At 40.5% G+C, this 18,890-nt stretch overlaps 1 protein-coding gene across 4 annotated transcripts in view; it reads left to right on the forward strand.

Annotated features, from left to right (window-relative positions):
• The window catches only part of NFATC2 (nuclear factor of activated T cells 2), a 93,834-nt gene extending 75,767 nt beyond the window's left edge, over positions 1-18,067 (forward strand). For 3 of the 4 annotated variants that reach the window (XM_074605266.1, XM_074605267.1, XM_074605269.1), the window contains exon 10: positions 12,011-18,067. In XM_074605266.1, coding sequence (XP_074461367.1) covers positions 12,011-12,066 — 56 coding nt within the window. In that variant the 3' untranslated portion in view covers positions 12,067-18,067. Of the gene's footprint in view, positions 1-7,550; positions 7,639-12,010 lie in introns of all 4 variants that reach the window. The other variant, XM_074605268.1, reaches the window with a different exon arrangement.
• Positions 18,068-18,890: the final 823 nt, after the last annotated feature.

The raw sequence follows: 18,890 nt of genomic DNA on the forward strand, positions 1-18,890 counted from the left end.
GGCCAGATTCTGAGAGGTGATGCATGCCTGTCTCTTTGCATATTTGATTTTTTTTTAGAGTGGCTAGATGTCTAATCCACAGTGATTTAGTTGAGACTTAGCTACCAAAATACCTTTAAAAATCTGGCCTTGTGGTGGCTTCACACAGTTTCGTTATGCTGGGTGTGTTAGCTGGGGCATTTCATTTGTGTTGGCAGTCACTCTCCTTCCAGGACTGCTCAGAAAGAGTTATGGTGATCTTGGCCTTCCACTTTGCTACTACTGTCTCTTCCATCTGTCTGTGGCTAGTTCCCCAACTGCAGGACAGTGTTCCCATTTAATCCGCGTTCCTAGCTGAGGGGATGGCCTGCCAATTGCTTCTGAATGTGTTCTGTAGTCAGATGAGATCATATCAAATGTAAGCAAGTTTTATCTTTATTTTAGGCAAGAGGGTGTTTTATCATGATATGGTTCCAAAGCCTTCGTTGTTTCGTTGGAATTCACCCAGGAAGTGTAGCAATGGATGGTTAAATACAAACATAATAGGTTCAATATGAGCTACAAATGCAGTGCTCGTGAGCTGGCTGTGCAAACTCACATATAAAGGAGAATGTTGTCATACAGCTGATGAGAGCTTGGGAGTGAGTAGGATGGTCTTGCTAGGTACTTGCAGTGTCTTGCAGCATGCCCCTGAGACACTGCAGTGAGCACAGTATTTTGCCTCCTGCCTGGGTTGCATGGGGATACACACAGCGCTCAGACCTCACAGTTGGAAATTTGGGATGGCTCATCATTAATTCCTGGGAAGGATTCCCTGGGGCAGTCTCTTTGGGTGGTTGTTCCTACATCTTGATCTGGAATTGGGATGGGAGGTCTGCAAATAATTGAGGGCTAATTTCTGAACAAATGTAGGTTATTGCTATTGTGGTGAGGTTGGGAATTGCCCAACCTCAATAGCGCTGGCTACACTTCAGCTAAAGATAGTCACCTCAACAGCTATTGAACATCGAGGAGCTCATTTCTCTTTCTGGTAATTTATATCCCCCCCTTTTCTTTTCTTTTCATACTGAGAACAAAAGTTTTATCGTTTGTGCCATTGAGTCAAATTGAAAGTTTTGGGTATTTAGATGATGCATATACATTTTTCTTATGCTCTCAAGCTATTTACTGTCAGAGGTTCCTGGCCTTCTTGAGGTGAGATGCAAAGTCACTTAGAGTGTCTAGTCCCCGTAGTCCTTTCTGTAGTTATAGGTGTATCATATAATTAGTTCTCCTTCTCAGTTCGTAATGGTCTCTGATTTATAGATATACTCCATAGTATTATTTAGTATCTTTATTATTACATTATTTTATGTTAGAAACCCCCACATGGATGAGAACTCCATTGTGGCAGATGCTGTGTCAACTCCAAAGGAAAAAAACAGTTCCTGCCTCAAAGGACTTACAGTCAAAGTGCAAAATAAAAGCAAACAGATGGATGTGGGCAGACACACAGTATCTTGTATGTGACACCTCCTTGACATTGTTATATGTGAATGGTAGCACCCTGTCAATAACCACTTAAATATTTAATGGTCTGGATTCTTTCCAGCTAACTTGGAATTTGTAACTATAGCCCCAAAGTTAGGTGCTCAGCTGTCCTGGACTCCCGTTGCCAAGACCCGCAGACCTCTCTATCGGTGCCTATCCCTTTCCATCACCTGCAGAGGCAGTTCCTGATACCAGGGCTCCTAAAACAGCACTCAACATTCAGTGCTGAACACAAAGAAGGGAAGAATCTGGCTCCAAACATTCATTTGCTGAAGGATGTGGAGTCATGATAGAAAAATAATCTGTGCGCAAAAGTGATTTCATGTGTTCCCATGCTCAGTATTTTTCACAACCAACAGTGTGCCTACTGCCCATAATCCTCTTTAAAATAAGACACATAAGAAACATATGCCTTCTTTGCACTCGCTGTTCTGAAGTTGTTTGTGAAAGCAGAGTAATTGCAAGCAGAAGGTTATTTGCATGCCTCTTCCAGAGGAGAGCTTGGTTTGTCTGGCAAAATTGTTCGTAGGCCACTTGTGCATCTTCCCTGTTACCTTAGGACAGTGATTTTCTGCAGGCTGTTTTCTCCTGAGCGCTGGGCTCAAAATTCAGTTCAGACATGTTCGGAGGGAAACCCGGTTTGCTGGAGAGGCCTGAGTTCTGCAAGAATCCACAAGCCCTTCAGCGGGGACGCTTTCAAAGTTAAGACACAGCAGAAGATAAGATGCCAGAGAATTAGAGCCAGTAAATAGTTTTGTGGATTAATAGATGTAAGCGCTAGTGCTCAAGGGAAGAAAATAGATTACATTATTGACTGTTCATCCCCTGCAAAACTGCCTACAGGGAAAGGTAGTGTGGTTTGTTTCCCCATAATTAAATATTTGTTAAATGGTTTGTTTCCCCTCAATTAAATATTTGTTCTGGTAGTTCCTTTGTGACAGAAATTAAAAAAAGCAGCAGTATTGCCTATTCTTGTTACTTTCAGCTAATCCTGAACATGCTGTAACTGTTCTTTGGTTCCTACCCCCCAATTATTTCCTGTAAAAAATAGCTTTCTCCCATGCATTCTCTTTTCACTCTGTTTTTGAAACACTTCGCTGAATGACTCATATTGCCTCTTAGTAAATAGGTTAAGTCTAGGAGAATGATGAAACTGCACAGTGACATGTGAATAAATAGTGCTATCGCTTGTGTGCTTTTCCTGCCGGCAGTTACTATTTTAGAGACACTGTGGTATCTATTACCAATTTCATTAGCTTTTAAACCATGAGGTGCAAGCTACTGTAGGAAAAATCATCACCAACCTCCTTTGGTTTTGCCGTTTTTCATCTAAAAGAAACATGTCTTAATACCAAATGCCACTGCTTATCTCAGCAGTTATGTAGCAAATTCATAAGGTCCAAACCACGCGCACAAAAAAAGACGTGAGCACAGTTCATCCTGGGGCTTTACAGCAGCAGCTGCTGCCGCAGAGTTAGATCAAGAGTTAGGAGTGACAAAATGAAGACTCTTGCCTTGTGTTTCTTAAGCTTCAGTCCATCAGCCTAATACTTCTGTATTGGTTTAGCCAAGTAATGTGGTTAAAGAAAATGAACTTCATCCCCTTCTGGTATAAGTTTTTGTGTATTTATTTATTATGTGCCTATTCTACTTGGAATATTTTACTTGGTCTCATTGCATGTTAGCTAAAACTGAATACAAACTTCATCTTTTCTCAGTAACTTGCTAACTATCAACTAGAGAGAGCCAACTGCATGACTCAAACACGTGTCCCTTCCCTTATAATTTCAGCCAAAACTATCTGGCATCGGAGTACTGCAGAATGAAAGTCATATCTAAATATATGTGAGCAGAAAGAAAGTCAGTTAAAAAAAGACTTTGTTATGGAAAGCTACTACAAACCAAATCCACGGTGGCCTGGAGTTCCTCATCACACCCAGGCTGATCTAGTTTTCCACTTTCAAGGTACGCTTTCCAAAGTGGCTGCTGACACTCGTAGAAGAACTGCACATCTTGTTGCAGTCCCTTTATGCCTTACATGTAGCAACTAAACAGACTTAAAGGATTTATGTAATAAATAAACAGGATATTTATCATAGACTTAGGAAGTTTAATAACACAAGAGTTTTTGCTTCATATTCATGTAGTTCCTGGCAGTGTCAGCATTAATATTCAGAGCCAGTTCTTTGCCAGATAAGCCGTGAAGGAGGTTGGCAGGGCCTGGCACTGGGTGCCACCCTGAACACCCTCCCTCAGGTTCAGTTTCACTATGTGCAGCGCTGTGGATGGAGAAGAAAAAGAGTTCTGAGAATGAGATTTAAAGAAACACCCCAGTTTTGATGGGGTGCCTCTTCCCATTGCACTTGTGCAGTGACTAAGATGCAACTCCTCTAAATTAAGGTATTTTTACAGCAGGGACTGAGCCTGCAGATGAGCTCCCAGGGCTTCCCACAGTGATACGCTGAAGCCTATTGGGGCAGGAGGGAAAGGACATGACATTGCGCCTGAAGGTGCACTGTCTAGATTGCCAGCTGATGGGGATTCTTCCTCCAGTCGATGCATAGGCAGGGTTTGCGCCTATCTTAGAATCTTCTGATAAAAAATTGTCGACTAAATACTGAAATCCATCAAGCAAACAGGAAATCACACTCTGGAGCAAAAATTGCTCTTCTGCTCTTCTAGTCAGCAACCCAGGATGAGAAAGCTCGTGCGTGTGTACGTGTGTCCTGCAAATATCACATAACCCCAGTTTCCTGGTTCATGGAGGAGGTGCCTAGAAAACATAACGCATTGATTTCCAACAGATTCAAACAGGGATCAAATGGATTAAATAACTGAAAGCACGACAAATGGCACCTTAGAATTAAGGTGCCTTAGAATTCCTCCGTTCAGCTCACTTTAGGGTAGCATTTGGCATCTGTTTCTCCAGGAGAGTATGTCATGTGTAAGCAATATAAGTCTCCCATATATTGTTTGCACTTCAGATTTCAGTCCTCTTGCTATGGGGGTCTCAATAAACTGGTCTTCCAGGGAATTAAACAAACAGTTAACACCCAGTTCTTTTCTTAACTGATTAACTGTGTGAAAGTCCTCTGGCCGTGGAAGTGTAATGATTTTTTACTAATCACTTACAGGTTCAGGTGCAACTTATTACTGATTTACAAGATTGTAACCATTTGTGTAACAAGCTGAAGTGAAGCATGGCAAAATAGGACAGGCACCCAACAGCTCCTTGCACAGCAGGTAGCCCAGGGAGAGCAGCACAGGTTTCACGTTATCTCCGCTGCTGCAAACTGCTCTGTTTTCCTTCCCTTCTAACTGGTTGCTTCGCTTTGCATCACTGAAGAGAACTTGGCTGGAGGGAACTGCAGAGTAACAACTTCTGTCTGAGGGTAATGCATGAATAAACAAAAGCAGAGGGTTGTTTGACTAAAATAAATTATTCAGGCTACCAACTGTCTCGGGATACCATTCCCAGACTTCCCGCACAGTCAGTGGAGAGAGCATCTGTGCGGCTTCTCACAAGTGGTACCCCAGTGTCTCCCAGGACAAGGCATCCTCAGGCTTGGGGGATGCACCTTGTCCTGCCTTTAGATGCTATACAGCAAAGTCAGAACAGGTCACTGTCTTCAAAGTGCTCTCCGTTGCCTATGTTGGTTCAATTTCATAATAGAAATACTTAGGACAGAATTTTTAGAGATATTGCGCACTCCAATGTTGACTGACGTTTATGAGTTTAAAGGCTTTAGGTTAGTAACTTAAATTGTTGCCTGTTAGAATATTTAGAGTCCCTAAGTGCCTCGTGCCTTTGGTAGTTTGGGATCTAAACTACCTAAGGACTTTAAATCATCCTGGTACGGACTTCTGAAAATTATTTCTCTCTACTACATCCGCACACTTAGTATAGGCTCATTCTATGCAGGTCATCATCATTTCAGGCTTTTTTCTGTTAGTTAAGCATGTGTTATTTAAGTTCCCTGAATGTGACCTTCACAGTCTTTCTGCATTTTTTAGACCAAAGCAAACCTGTAATAAATCTGGTCCTTCAGAGATACTTTGGACTTGGCTGGGGCAACAGGGCAAGGTATGATATAGCAGAGGTCCAGGCGCTGGAGTCCCACTACCCAGTCCTCTGCTCTAACCACTAGGTCACACTTTTTCCGGACAGTTTTCGATACAGTTGTTTTGTAGTGGTAGGCTGTTGATCTTTTCTGGAAGCACACTAAAAATAATGAAGGTACTTAGAAAATCCTTAAAATTCTTGGGGTAGTGTCACAGACAGATTTGTCTTTTGAGTATTTCCTTCTTGATAGTTTTGATGTATAGTGCGTTTAGGACACTGATTTTTTTTTAGTAGAAATAGCAGAGATATATTTATCTCCTGCTCTTTTTTAACAGGCACACCCAGCTTCGTGTTAAAGATTTTGGGTAGTATAGTACCAGAGATACTGATTGTTTTACTTTGCACCTCACTCTGGAACTATATTGAAATATAAGGGAAAGATACTTAAATGTCGTGAGTGAAATCAGGATCCTGAGAATCACAAGGAGTTTAGATATTAATTTCAGTTGGGACAGGCTTTAGCCAAAAATATGCATTTTATTTAGATTCTGTTTTCCATCTGATATCTATATTATGATGTTAAATTCATGGAAAGATGCTGTTGGGTTTTGAGTCTGTTGAAACTATTATTGTGAAAATGCATCATGAGAGCTGAATTGCCACTTAGTTTGAGATCAGTAACTTCTTCCAAGAATTTGCTTAATTAGTGGCTGTTGGGCTGGATGGTGTTGAAGAGGTTTATAGTTTACACAGACTGAATAGATTACAAGCAGGACAAGGAAGAAAAGTTGCAGGGTGCATCTGTTGGCATTATTTCAACAAGGTAAAACCTTTTTTTGACGTGTAGTGAAAGCAAAGCTTTACGGCTAAGTTATAAGTCCCCATTTTACAGAAAAAAAGCCTTTCATTGCTGTTGATTTATAAAACAACCCCTCTGCACACACCCAGTATTTTTCCCCAACACAGTTTGTTGGGTTTGGGCTCCTTGTGCCTGATACACCTAAGTTTGTGTTTACCAGTCAATTAGTTGCTCTGCTTGCATATGCAAAAGCTGATTTTCCAGGATGCAGAATATGAAATAGGCTGTGTACTGAGTGGTAGGTTCCAGCGTACGATACGTGGCTGCACAGTCTTAGGGAGCCAAGTAAAATATTTCTTTTCTATATATAGTGACCTGAAATCCAGCAGCAAAGACACTTCTGAATCTTGCACTCAAAACTAACTTAGTTTTTAAGAAACACTTTTTTCTCCTTAATATTGCAGTGATTTTTTTTTAATTTCCACATGGTTTTGCAGAAGTGCCAAATGCTTTCATTATGAATTCAAAAGAAATCTAAAAAGATCAGACAGAAAAAAAGTGAAACAGAATTTAATATATTGCCATTTTATGAGAAAAAGTAATTCACCTTATTTGTGTTTGAAGCAAAGACTCTAACTTTCGTACTTTCTTTGCACATATCTTTCCTGTTCTGTACAATTAAGGCAAAGTCTAATTTACATGGACACTGTGGTTAGATCTCTTGTTTAAAAGGGACTGACTTTTGATCTGGCATAAATGTGTCATGTTTTATTTGGGCCACTAAGACGATAATATAACTGAATTTTGCAAAAGGCAGTGGCTAGTCTTTGACCTGACTTACAAGAAGCATGGACCTTGTGTGCCTCTGAAGTCTCAGATCAAATTACCAGCATTTCGCTTATGTTTTGTGATCAATTTAGGAGTGTACTTTTTGCATTCTTATTTTTAGATATTATCAGCTGAGAAAAGAGGGGTAAAAAGTAAAATCTAGTTCTGGATCTGAGCAAACGGAAAGGTCAGCGGTTAAGTTCTGCCTTATGTATTGTATATGCTGAAATGTCCTTTTAATAAATTAAACCACAAAATGAAAGAGTAGCTGAAAACTGTAACATTTGGCCTTGCAACATAGGTCAAAGGTTACCTTTTTTTCTCAAAAATGGTTTTGCAAATCTTTTTCAGAGCTGATAGACACACACCTTAGCTGGATACAAAACATTATATGAAAAAGAATGACTGTGATCTTTGATCCAAGCAATCAAAAAGAAAGGTAATTGGTACTTTTCTGCCTTTTCTCCAGCTGTGTGTTTCTCTTAACCTTTTTTTTTTTTTTTTCAATTAAAAAGTCATGCCCCTTTTTATTTGGCTTAAAGGGTTTAAAATCTCACTTAATTTAATTTAATTTTTTTTTTCCATTCTTTTTCTTCTCCACTTGTGTACCACAGAGCTGTCCTGAAGTAGCTGGGGGCCTGGTGGGCAGGGAAGGAGAGATGGGGTTGTGCATGCTGGGCTAAAGCTAAAGCATCCTGCTGTTTCCAGGCAGCAACTAGAATCACGTTAGGACCATGGTTTGCCTGGTCACATTTTGAGAGCACACTGAAAATTCAGGGTTCAGCTTTCCTCCCCAGTCCCTGTTATGCCGTTAGTTCCTCCCTGCGTGTCATGTGTTTGCTTTGCATGTAAAAATGCCTCTTGGCTGCGTCGGCGGAGCAAACATGGAATACTGCAGGGAGAAGCCCACTGGAGCTGAACTTTGCCTCCTCTGATGAGAGCCAAAGGGCACGAGACCCCAGTCACTGCCATGGGCATAGTGCTGTGACAGCATCGACTTCATCGGTGTTATTCCAGATGTATACATGGAATAACGCTAATAAAGTTGTTATTCTGATGTCTGTGTGAATGTGTGCGTATGCATGCATATGAGTGTGTGTGCGTGTATATAATCAATTACAAGGAGCCTGACTCATTGCCAGCTAAAATTGGAGACTGTTTTCTGTCTCTGGACTACTAGTTGAAGCTCGGTATTTAATACAACCCACTATCATCCCGCAAGTGAATACACTCCAGATTTCTATCTGAGAGGATGTGAATTAGAGTCTTAAATGTCTTTGAGGACTGGAGCCTGAGAGACCGACTCTAACCCATCAAAGCTGAGTGATTAGAAGAACGCAGACATTCTCCCATGACTTCGGCCAGCCTTTCGCATTCAGCTGACTTGGGGATCTCTCAGTACTGGGGCTGTAATATTCGTACAACAGCAGTATCTAGCAGAGGATATGCTGAAGGGATTCAGGCCTAACTAGGCATTTCCTTGGTCTGGATGGATGACGTCAGCTGTAATTTCAATATCCTTTTTTATGATTTAATCTTTCATTATCTTGGCATATGTCCTCATGGCCCCATTTAATCAGTTCTCTCTCATTAAATGGATCAATAGCACTGTGCTACAGAGCTGCCACAGGCCAGGCACCTTAAATAACAATATTTTATTTATTAATCACATCATCTCCATTTCCTCTCTGCTAGAAATGAGCAAATAATGAGAACTGATACTTGAGATACATTTTAACCATGCTACCAAAAAAATAAATGGGAGTTCAGAATAGTGAGTTCAGCACATGGTCTCAGCTTCCTCTGAAGTTTAGATATGTCTCAGGTCGCTGGTTTTGTTCAACCTACTATTGAAACCCAAGTCACTGAGATTACACCTGGATCCAGATCCACATGCTCTCAAATCTGGAGCAGATCACCAAAGATGTGTGATTTCACTAAACTCACTCTGGAGGTGGCGCCAAGCTGGGAGATACTGGCCTTGGGGTCCATTCCTGTAACACTTATGTACTTATTAGATTTAGGCGCTCTGGTTGTAGATTAGGACTTTTTGTGCTGAGACAATCATTGACTTACACGTCTTTCCCATAGAGCTCCCAGATTAGTGTTGCCCAACCTAGACCGCACCTATCTCCCCTCACCACATGGATTTTGGTGAAATTCAGGGTGACTACAGGACATTGAGGCCAACTAGTAAGAGGAAGCTCCCTTGTCATTCAGATGCTTAAAACAAAAATCCAGTTTCCCACCTGTAGGAGCTCATGCAGAGAGAGCCCAACTGCACCCAAGCACGGTCCTGCAGCTCAGCTACGGCGTTAATGTTTCATACAGTTCCCCACAGCTTTTTAGCTCTTTCAGATTGTAGGCCCCCTGTAACCTCAGCCCGCAAACCCCACGGCTGACCTCCCCTGCAGCATGCAGGAAGGAAAGTGAAGTTTGCAGGCTAAGCCCTTCACCGCACCGTCCAACCTGCCTGGAGCTGGTGAGCGGAGGTCCCCACACTGGCCAGGCTCTGGGCTCGGGGTCTGCTGGTGCTGCACCACGGATTTCACTTTGCCTAGAGCTCAGGCTGGGAAACAGAACCAAAAATGGACTCCTCAAAAGACTGTAGGTTTAGCAAACTCCATTTAATTATCTGCTCATTTTTCACTTAGTATTTAACCCTTCCTAGATGAAGATGACTGTTGGCTACAGTATTTCCACAAGTGGTGGTTGTATTAAATGAAAGGAAACTCGTACACGGTATTTTTGGTATGCTGGCTGCTCAAACAAATGTGTCGATAAATAAATCGGCCTGCAGTCTCGGCCCACTTGCTTTTAGAAAGGAAATGACCCTGTAAGAGTGGGTGCCCACTTCTTTTACCTCACTGCTATTTTTAGCTGAGGCTGTGAAAAATTTCCATTGAAGACCTGCTCCTCTCATTTCCTGGGTAGAGCAAACAGGAAGCCCTTCTAACTGAGCTGGAGGAGGTTTTTTGCCTGAAAGTGGACCAACCTCACCTCCCACTGGTTGCTTGCTTGCACTGCAGAGCAGCAACACACCAAATACACCCCACACGTGCTTTATTTGCAAGAATTCACCCAAAAGGCTGGTAGAAGCTACCAGGTGTGGGTGGGAGGTAGAAAGTTGGGCAGTAGGAGAGGACAGGAGGTTCTGCTGTCAGCCATGCTTTTTTGCCCATGTCTTCTCCAAGAGGCACCAGTGTGGTTGAAATCAGGCATTTCCTGGCTGAAATTAGAAAGAGCTAAACTCTGAGCTGTTAACGGTGGGATTTTTGAGACAGAGGGATGGAAATAGCCTTGTGTGGCGCAGGCTATGGGGTTCCTTCAGGAGAGTTTCCTGTACCTGGAAACATGGAGGGCTGGCTCTTTGCTCCTACCATCAAGCACCTGTGCTGTGCTCAGGGCAAATACTTAGTCCTTGAGGAGTATAGCCCACCACAGCAGACATCTGTACAGTAATAACATGGAGCTTTGCATAAAACATAGATTTTTTTTTTTACTGTCTCAGAGATAAATTCCATTGCGTGTAGAGTGGAGGGAGCTTTCAAACTACTAGTCAAACATTAAAAATTAAATCATGTGTTCCCCTTCCCACAGACAATAAGAGACTGGGTGCCATTTTTTTTTAATTGTGGGAAGTGGTGAAATACTATGTCAATTAATTTTTTTTCATAAACATCTGTTAGAAATGGGCCTAAATATGGGGGAGCCTTGCAGCTGCATACCTGAGGATTAATCAGTCTTGGGTGAGGGTCGTGTTTGGTTTGATTTAGTCCTTGTCCAGTCCTTAAATATTAATGAGGAGAAATCATTTAGATCTGGGGTCTGAAACCTTTGATTTTACCGCAGATTTGTCAAAGTAGATAAAGAGTTTCTGAACCGCGGACCCCCTTGGTGAATACAGCACCAAGGAGCTGCATGTGAAATGGAGCCCCAAAACAGGCAGTGCTGGAGTTTGGCACATCATGTGTCTCCTAATACAAGTGCAGCCTAGAGAGAGAATTAGTGTTCTGGGAGGTACCAAAGGCTTTAGGCAAACAAGTGTGAAAGGTAGACGGGAGAGCATGGCTGTTATATATAATATGTAATATTGTTCTGATTTTAAACAGATAACAAAGTTCTTCTGTGTCTTCTCTTGAGCTTTATTAACAAGCCTGTCCCAGTCTCCTAGAGTATCGTAGCGATGCATGGAAGTTTGCTTATGCTGCAATCTACAAACAAACTATAACGAAACTGTAGGGCAAATAGAGTCTACAGCAAGATGTAACATCCCCCCCCGCCCCCCTCAAAAAAACCAAAACCCAAACACAAAAAAGCCAACACTTTTTCACCTGAACTGCAGTCTCTGTGTTTTCAGCACTGTCCATAATATTTCCTCGAAATCTGACCTTTCTCTGTTCAACATATTCTTATTTCAACCTAGCGAGAATATTAAAATGCTCAGATACTTACAGATATTTATGGTTTTTAGCCGAGGTAAAGCAAATGTCTGTGAAAGAGGGAAAGTGTTGCGTACGTAAGGGCTGTAGCGTGTACTGGACGCTTGGTACAGCTTCTCAGTTGTGCTTTTATGGTAGTTGAAGCATGCTGAACACAGTGTAAACCCCCTCTCTCCGCTCCTTCCCCCTTGCCTTCCAAAAATATGTAGTCTGGGTAAATAGGACTTAAAGTTTTAGGTTTTAATAACATTTTGTTATGAATACAGAGGGGATGTTTTCAGCTTAACAGCAAACTGCTCAAGGATTGCATTTACTTTTTGTGATTTTGAAAGTGCTCTAACATTTCTTCCTCTTTCTTTTATTTCACAGTTAACGAAATTATCAGGAAGGAATTTTCTGGACTCCCTGCCAGAAATCAGACATAGAAGAGACAACTTTTACCGAATCCTTCCATAACTGACCTCTTAGATCCTTCCAATGCCCCTGCAACCTCACGCTTCCTTAACTGTTCATCTCAAGGCACCAATTCAATGCAAGGAACAATGTATTGGCATCGAGCTGACAGCCTTGACTAAGCAACTCGCCACCTCTCTCTGTAAACATCGAGAAGGACACCCTTCCTTTCGTCCAAAGACTGTATTGTTCTCATATAACAGAGCATCTGTCTGAGGAAACTCTTCAAGCCTGCTGCAAAATATCTGTCTATGTATCGATCTATCTTGGTAATAAGGGAGAAGCGAGATGTCACTCCTGAACACCGCACAAAGCAAGGGAGGTTATATATTAGTGCTTATTTGGGTGGGGTGGGAAACGGGGGAAGAAAGAGTAATATATTCCATAAAAGAATAACGACGTTTTGCAGTTTGCTAACAATGACTTGCCCTCCAGGTCTCAAAGCACTTTTGAGACATTTTATCGTTGTAGGAAACTGAGGCAATCCAAGCTTGCTCAGCCTTTATCTGACCTGGGATCAAAAGCCATTTTTTTTTTCTGACTCTGAGCACTGTGATCAGTGTTTCAAACAGTAGATGTCAGCTGAATCCCGGAGTTTTCTTCATTGTTCTTGTCAGACTGGATAGGAATTTGAAGGAGAAGGATGCTCACAGAGAACCAGTGAAAAGAGCAATTCCGCAGTTCTAGCACCTGTCCCAAGGTAAAAGAAACCCAGATAAAACAGAGATTAATATATAGGAGTCACAGTAAATCCAAAGATTTTATGTTTGATTCGTATTAATATTTAGTCAGTGTATGAACACATCTTAGATATTTTCTCTCTAATAAATTGTTGCTGTTTCTTTTCATATAGAACCTGCTCTTGGCTCATAACTTATCTCATTTAGCAGCTGTAACATTTAACCACACAAGCTGCAGAGGAAAAGACTTGCATCTTACAGAAACCATATGTTCCAGAAAAAGTATACACTTACTTATATTCACCTTGTCTCTTTAGCTTTGCAAAGCTACCAGCAATTTCTGGAAAGGTGAAATTTCCACGTGAGTTAGTATCTTTGTTATGTTTTGCTTCATGTGTTAGAATATGCTGTACTGCCGCAGGCTTATCATGATAAGAGATAACCGCTGCCATCTGCAGTTGTACAGCTAGAAAGTTTGTAACATTTTGATGTGTCATTGCTACCACAGTGTGATGAAAAGGCATTGTGAGTGGATAATCAATGTACAGTAAAAAATAGCCGTAATATTGTAGGAGATATGTAGTAATCTTTTCTGGTTTTGTAAATGAGGAACACGATATTTTTAAGAGTGCAGAGCCTGATCTCTGTTCTAGAGCACAGTGAATCTATCCTGTTCTCAGTTGTTTCACAGTAAACTTTGCTAAACACCAACGTGTCCGCATGCTCACAGCAGGAATTAGGTTACATGAATATAGCAAACCTGGAGAGCAGCTGCATAATTGGTTCCCCCATATTGCAAGAAAGATCTTGCACAAACCCTGCAGAGTATGTGCTCAGTTCAAGAGGAATCTTTTCAGGTGTATTGAGAAGAATGTATTTTCTGTCACTAAAAGCTGGCACTTTAACTCTGCAAGATCTTCAGTTTTAGAGTTAGAAGCATTAGACTTTCCAGAACACCTGACCTACGTCTCACCTATAACCTTGGACATTAATAACGCATTAATGACAGTAATAATGCAGCTTGGGGAGTTTGCCTCTTTTTTTCCCCTTGAAGTACTGCTAACACACACTGGCAGCAGTAGTGTAAGACAGCGAGTGAGTGGTAGCAGGCATTGGTCCACTTTGTGAGATTCAAACCTTTTGTCACAAAACGAGTCCCCTGTATCCCATTTCAGCAACACCAAAACGTCACTGGCCAAGAATGCCTCATCCTGGTGCCCATATTGTGAATTCCACATGGTGTGTCGGTACAAATGTTGAGATAGCCAAGCCTCAGCCTGTTACCTGCAGCAGTGAAAATGGCCTTTTTTATTACTACTTTTACAGAAACAAAACTGAAGCTGGGACTAGCTGAAATGACTTCTCTGCAGGGGAATTATTGATTGTTAAACAGCCCTTGTATAGAACTTCGACTGGCTTACATGCCTCAAATAAGCTATTTTGGATTGCTTTAAAACTGCCAGTTTGCCAGAATCTGACACATATTATGGATTTTTAATGCACTCACTCTGATGTTTTGGACAATTTTGAAAAATTCCTCAGCACAAAAGTTGCCTGTCAGAAGCTCTTTGATGCAGCTGAGCAAAAGAACAGACTAACCACGTCTCCCAGTTTCACAGAATTAACGCTTGGAAGTACAAACGTGGCCATCTGTTTTTTTTCCCTGAGCCAACCTGTAAAGTATAGGAGAAATTTAAAAAAAAAAAAAAAAAACAACCACAAACCAAAACCCCATTCACAGAAAACGAAAAATCCCCAAATAACTCACAGAAATTTTTCTCCTGCTGGGGATTTTAAATAAAATATCAAAGAAGAACATGAACTACTTTTCAAATCCGTAGACGCACTGACGTAGTCTAAAAATACTGCTGCTTATTTGGTGCTTGTCCATAGCAACTGCTTGTCAATAGTCTTCTGTATACAGCTGAACGGCTGCTCTCAAAGTCAGATACCCGCTCACCAAATCCACCAGCAACCTTCTCCTGCCATGAGCCACTGCACTATGCATGTCATGATGCAGACTGATTTTTTTTTTTTTTTTTTGCCACTGTCCCCCATTCATCTTTTAAGCATCTTTCTCCCCTTTTTTTTTACTAGAAGGCACACGTGTATAGCAGGCAAGAAAAATGTGGACGCATAGCAAAGGCTTTTCAGTGTTCAAAGGGACCCAGGCAGGCAAACCCCTGAGCCCCTGCAATGCTCCATCAAAGCTGCTTTGCAGGATGCTCCATGAAACACGTGCTCTTTAACTGAAGGGTAAGATTTCCACTGCTCTTACGTGTTCCTTCAGGCACTTTGCTATAGCGAGGGGGGCAGAGGATATATTTTTTTTTTAAATGTGCTACAAGTGTTTACTCGTGCTTGCAATAGCTGTATTTCTTCCTCGTTTTTAATGCGTAAATATTAATCTGTATGTGTGTTTGTGTAGGTGCACATACATATATATTTATATAATATAACCATGTATACACAGATATATATGGTTATATTATGTACATATGATTATATGTGAACGCACACACACCTTGTTACAAACTTGGGTCGCGCTCCTGTAATTGGCTCCAGTCAGCCAGCCCTCGGCAGGCACGTGAAGCCAGCTACTGGAGCGAGGGTTCATGAGATGTATATAATATAGACTACATTTTAGTGGTTTTATTTACAGCTACATGAGGTCAGGCTGTGCTACTCTCTCCGCTTTCACGTGCAACTGTTAGTTAAATAATACAGCTTTAACCAACTTTATATTTATTTCCGGAGAAAAGGCGTATCCTCGTCCATCGCTTTACGCTTTGTTGTTTCTTTTTAAAAAGAAAACTGATATGTTAAAATTATATAGCTAGGCTGAAGAACTTCAAAATACACAGTACTAAATTATTTCCTGTTCTTGCTGAGCAGTGTTTTTCCAGTATTAATATTTTGTTACTTAATACAACTTGCTCTCTTTCTGTAGAAGCATTAGCTTAACCTTGGAAGAGTTAATACCATTTTGTGAGTAATTTGTTCTCACTTTATCTGGAAGATAGCCATATTTGCACATGAGGAAATTCTGTCTTTCCTCAGTTATCTGAATGTTTCACCACAGTGCCTTCCTGCCATTGTACCAAAGGCCTCCAAATATATTGTCTACAGGGTGAACAACTCTAATGCATTTTCCATCAAAGTTATACCATGAGAAGTGCATGGGGCTCATTGGAACTCAAAGTTCATCATCTCTTTCGTTTTTGTATGTGTGTGCGTTTTTTTTTTTAACTTCCATTTTTCCATCCAAGCTTTGGCTGCAAATACAGGATGAGCTTTGATAAACTTCTGCATCAAATATATGAATACGTAGAATAAAATCATCGTTTATGATATATAAACAGTCCGAGAGTGGAATGGGAGTGGACAGATATCAGGAAGATTTTTTTTGTCAGTTATGAGTGCTGGAAGTACAGTTTGCCAGGAAAGTAATTGCTCGCGAAGATCCTTGCAATGAAATATGAAGTCCCATTTTTGTTTTTCTCCATGAGAATGAGCAAAATGTAAGACCTGAACAACAGCAGTGGAATGAAAGTGTCTAATGTATGTGTTTTTATTGGTAGAAAGAATGTAGAAGAGCCATGGTTTTTGCACTTGCTTTATTTGTATCCATGTAAATATGTATCACTTCCATTCTTCTCGTAGGAATACAGCATTTTCTGAATGTAGAATATTTCCAAAACCAGCACTATGTTATTCTCTATTGTATAAAATGCTGCTGCTTCATAACATATCTAAAACAGTTCTCAAATTAGCTAGCATGTTTTTTTAAAGTATATTTTGTAATCCGTATCTTTGCAAAAAAGTGTCTATGCTTTTCGTCTGACCAAATATGCAACAACTTTTGAATTAAGGATAGTATTTATAAAGGATCAATTTTCATTTTCTGAGTGTATTAATTTTCTATGCAATTGTTGTTGAATTGTTATTGTCCTAAGAAAAGATGTAATTGATACATTTTCCAAAGACTTCAAAGACAGCTTTAAACACTTCAGAAATAGGTTTCTAAATATTTCAATCTGACTTTTTCCCCTGCATTTCTTTCCAAATTGCTACTTAATAGGGAGCAATTATCTGCCAGATGGGATTCAAGAAAACGACTCTTTTAATTCCAAATCTTAAACTGATTCAGATCTTCATAAATTTTTCACCACTTAAAGTCATCTGATGTTCCGGTTTATCTGCAATTCTGAGTGTTCGTTATTTATATTACGTATTCCTGTGCAATACAAAGAGACGCCAATGTTAGGTTTAGACTGGGTGAATTGTAAATTCTCCAGAAATCAACTGTTTTCCTCATCGTTTACATTGCAATGATTTCTTACCTGTAAATGTAAGGCATCTATCTGTCATCACACGTGGAAAGTTATAATTCTTTATTAATCTCAGTTCAGAATGAATAATCCACCTTTTTTGAACATTTTCCATAAGATTGACATCTGTCTTTTCTAATGTCTGCTACTTTATAACTGCAGTGGGTGACAGCCGATAGCAATCTGTTTGACCCCCAGTCAGTACCTATCTCATCTACTATGGTCTGTTTAAGATTCGTTTAGCCATTTTCATCGTTCCTGGGGTACAAAAAAAAATAAATTGGTACCTGACCCATATTGCAATAAATTTCAAATGAAGGTGCTGGTACTGTAAAAGATCATATAGGCTGCAAACGAGTGGTTATCTGGGGAAAAGTTAGTATTTTGAGTTTCTGTTCAATAACTCTCATAAAATAGCAAAATTGGGTAGAAAGCTCTAGAATGATTGAGTCACAAAAATGAATAATGCTGTATGTGTTTGTAATAGCCCAGAAATCCACAGACGTGTTGTTGGAATAATCACTTATTCCAGGATTAAACTGCCATCATCTCACTGATGCTGATCAGTACCTTACCACACAAGCTCTGCGGTGAGACCTGGGAACAGAGGATCAAGGTACAGCTCAGTCTTAGTAACTGTGGCCTAACTGGGACTTACGCGTTGTATGTGTGTATGTGTGCGCATGTGTGTAATTATGAAGTGATCCCTCTCGTTCGGGTAAGACCGTATGTTAATAGATACACGAGTGAGCAACTGTCACTCAAATCATCCTAACAGATGTCCTTTTAATCAAACTGTTTGTTCAAAAGCCTAACTTCAAGAATTGAAAAGGGGTTTATATCATTCACATTCCTACAACAACATTGTTAACCTCCAATGTAATATTTTTTTTGCTATCTGTAAAATATTTTTATATATTGCCTGTACTATGGTAGTTTAGCAATAAACAAAAGGATATCATCTGCTGCATGAGTGTTTGGTCTATTCTTAAATACCTTTATCACCTTTGCTAAACTAATATCAAGTGGGTGAGTCACGCACTCGATAGTTGTCTTGTCCTCATCACTCTCCTAAATACTCACAAACGGGAGGTGTGTAAGGATTTCAGAGAAGGGAGTACTTTGTGAATGAAATGCCCAGTGCCCCTTTGGCTCAAGATCCCATGCAGTGTCTGTCGATGAGATCGATTGAGTCATACAGTGACAATTTTATGAACTTCTTAGCTTTCTCTTACTGTCTATTTCCCCTCATTTAATTTTCTATTCCCACCAGAACCATCCCAATAAAAAGCACTAACCACTCCACATCAACAGGTACTCCACAGAGTTTTCTCCTTTTTACAGCATTAATTTACATCTGTGTAAATGTCCATCTGCATCAGTATATGCTTTTTAGAGACTGGGAAATGTACTCCATTTAGGTTTTGCTCATTGAAAATCTTAATTCTGCATTTCTCTACTGGAGACACTAAAAGATGCGTTTCCATACTGCTGTGCTGGAAGAATGCCCAGAGCCCATTATGTCTCAGTAAGAGTCGAGTTTATATAGCGTACAATTAAAGACATTTACCTTAACAAAATCAATATTATCCTTTGCATTTAAAAACAGAGAATTCAAACCATATTTGGTGCATTTGTTGGACATGGAGCAAGCGCTTTGCCTTGCTTATTCAGAAAAGCCTCAGAGCAAGCGCCATGTGGAAGTTCTTAACTCCCAGTACACTGTACAAAGGCTGGGAAGCTCATAAACCAGACAGGCTTCGCCAACAAAGAAGCTGTTACTGG

The sequence above is a fragment of the Larus michahellis genome, chromosome 12 (assembly GCF_964199755.1).
Source record: "Larus michahellis chromosome 12, bLarMic1.1, whole genome shotgun sequence".
Taxonomy (NCBI): Eukaryota; Metazoa; Chordata; class Aves; order Charadriiformes; family Laridae; genus Larus; species Larus michahellis.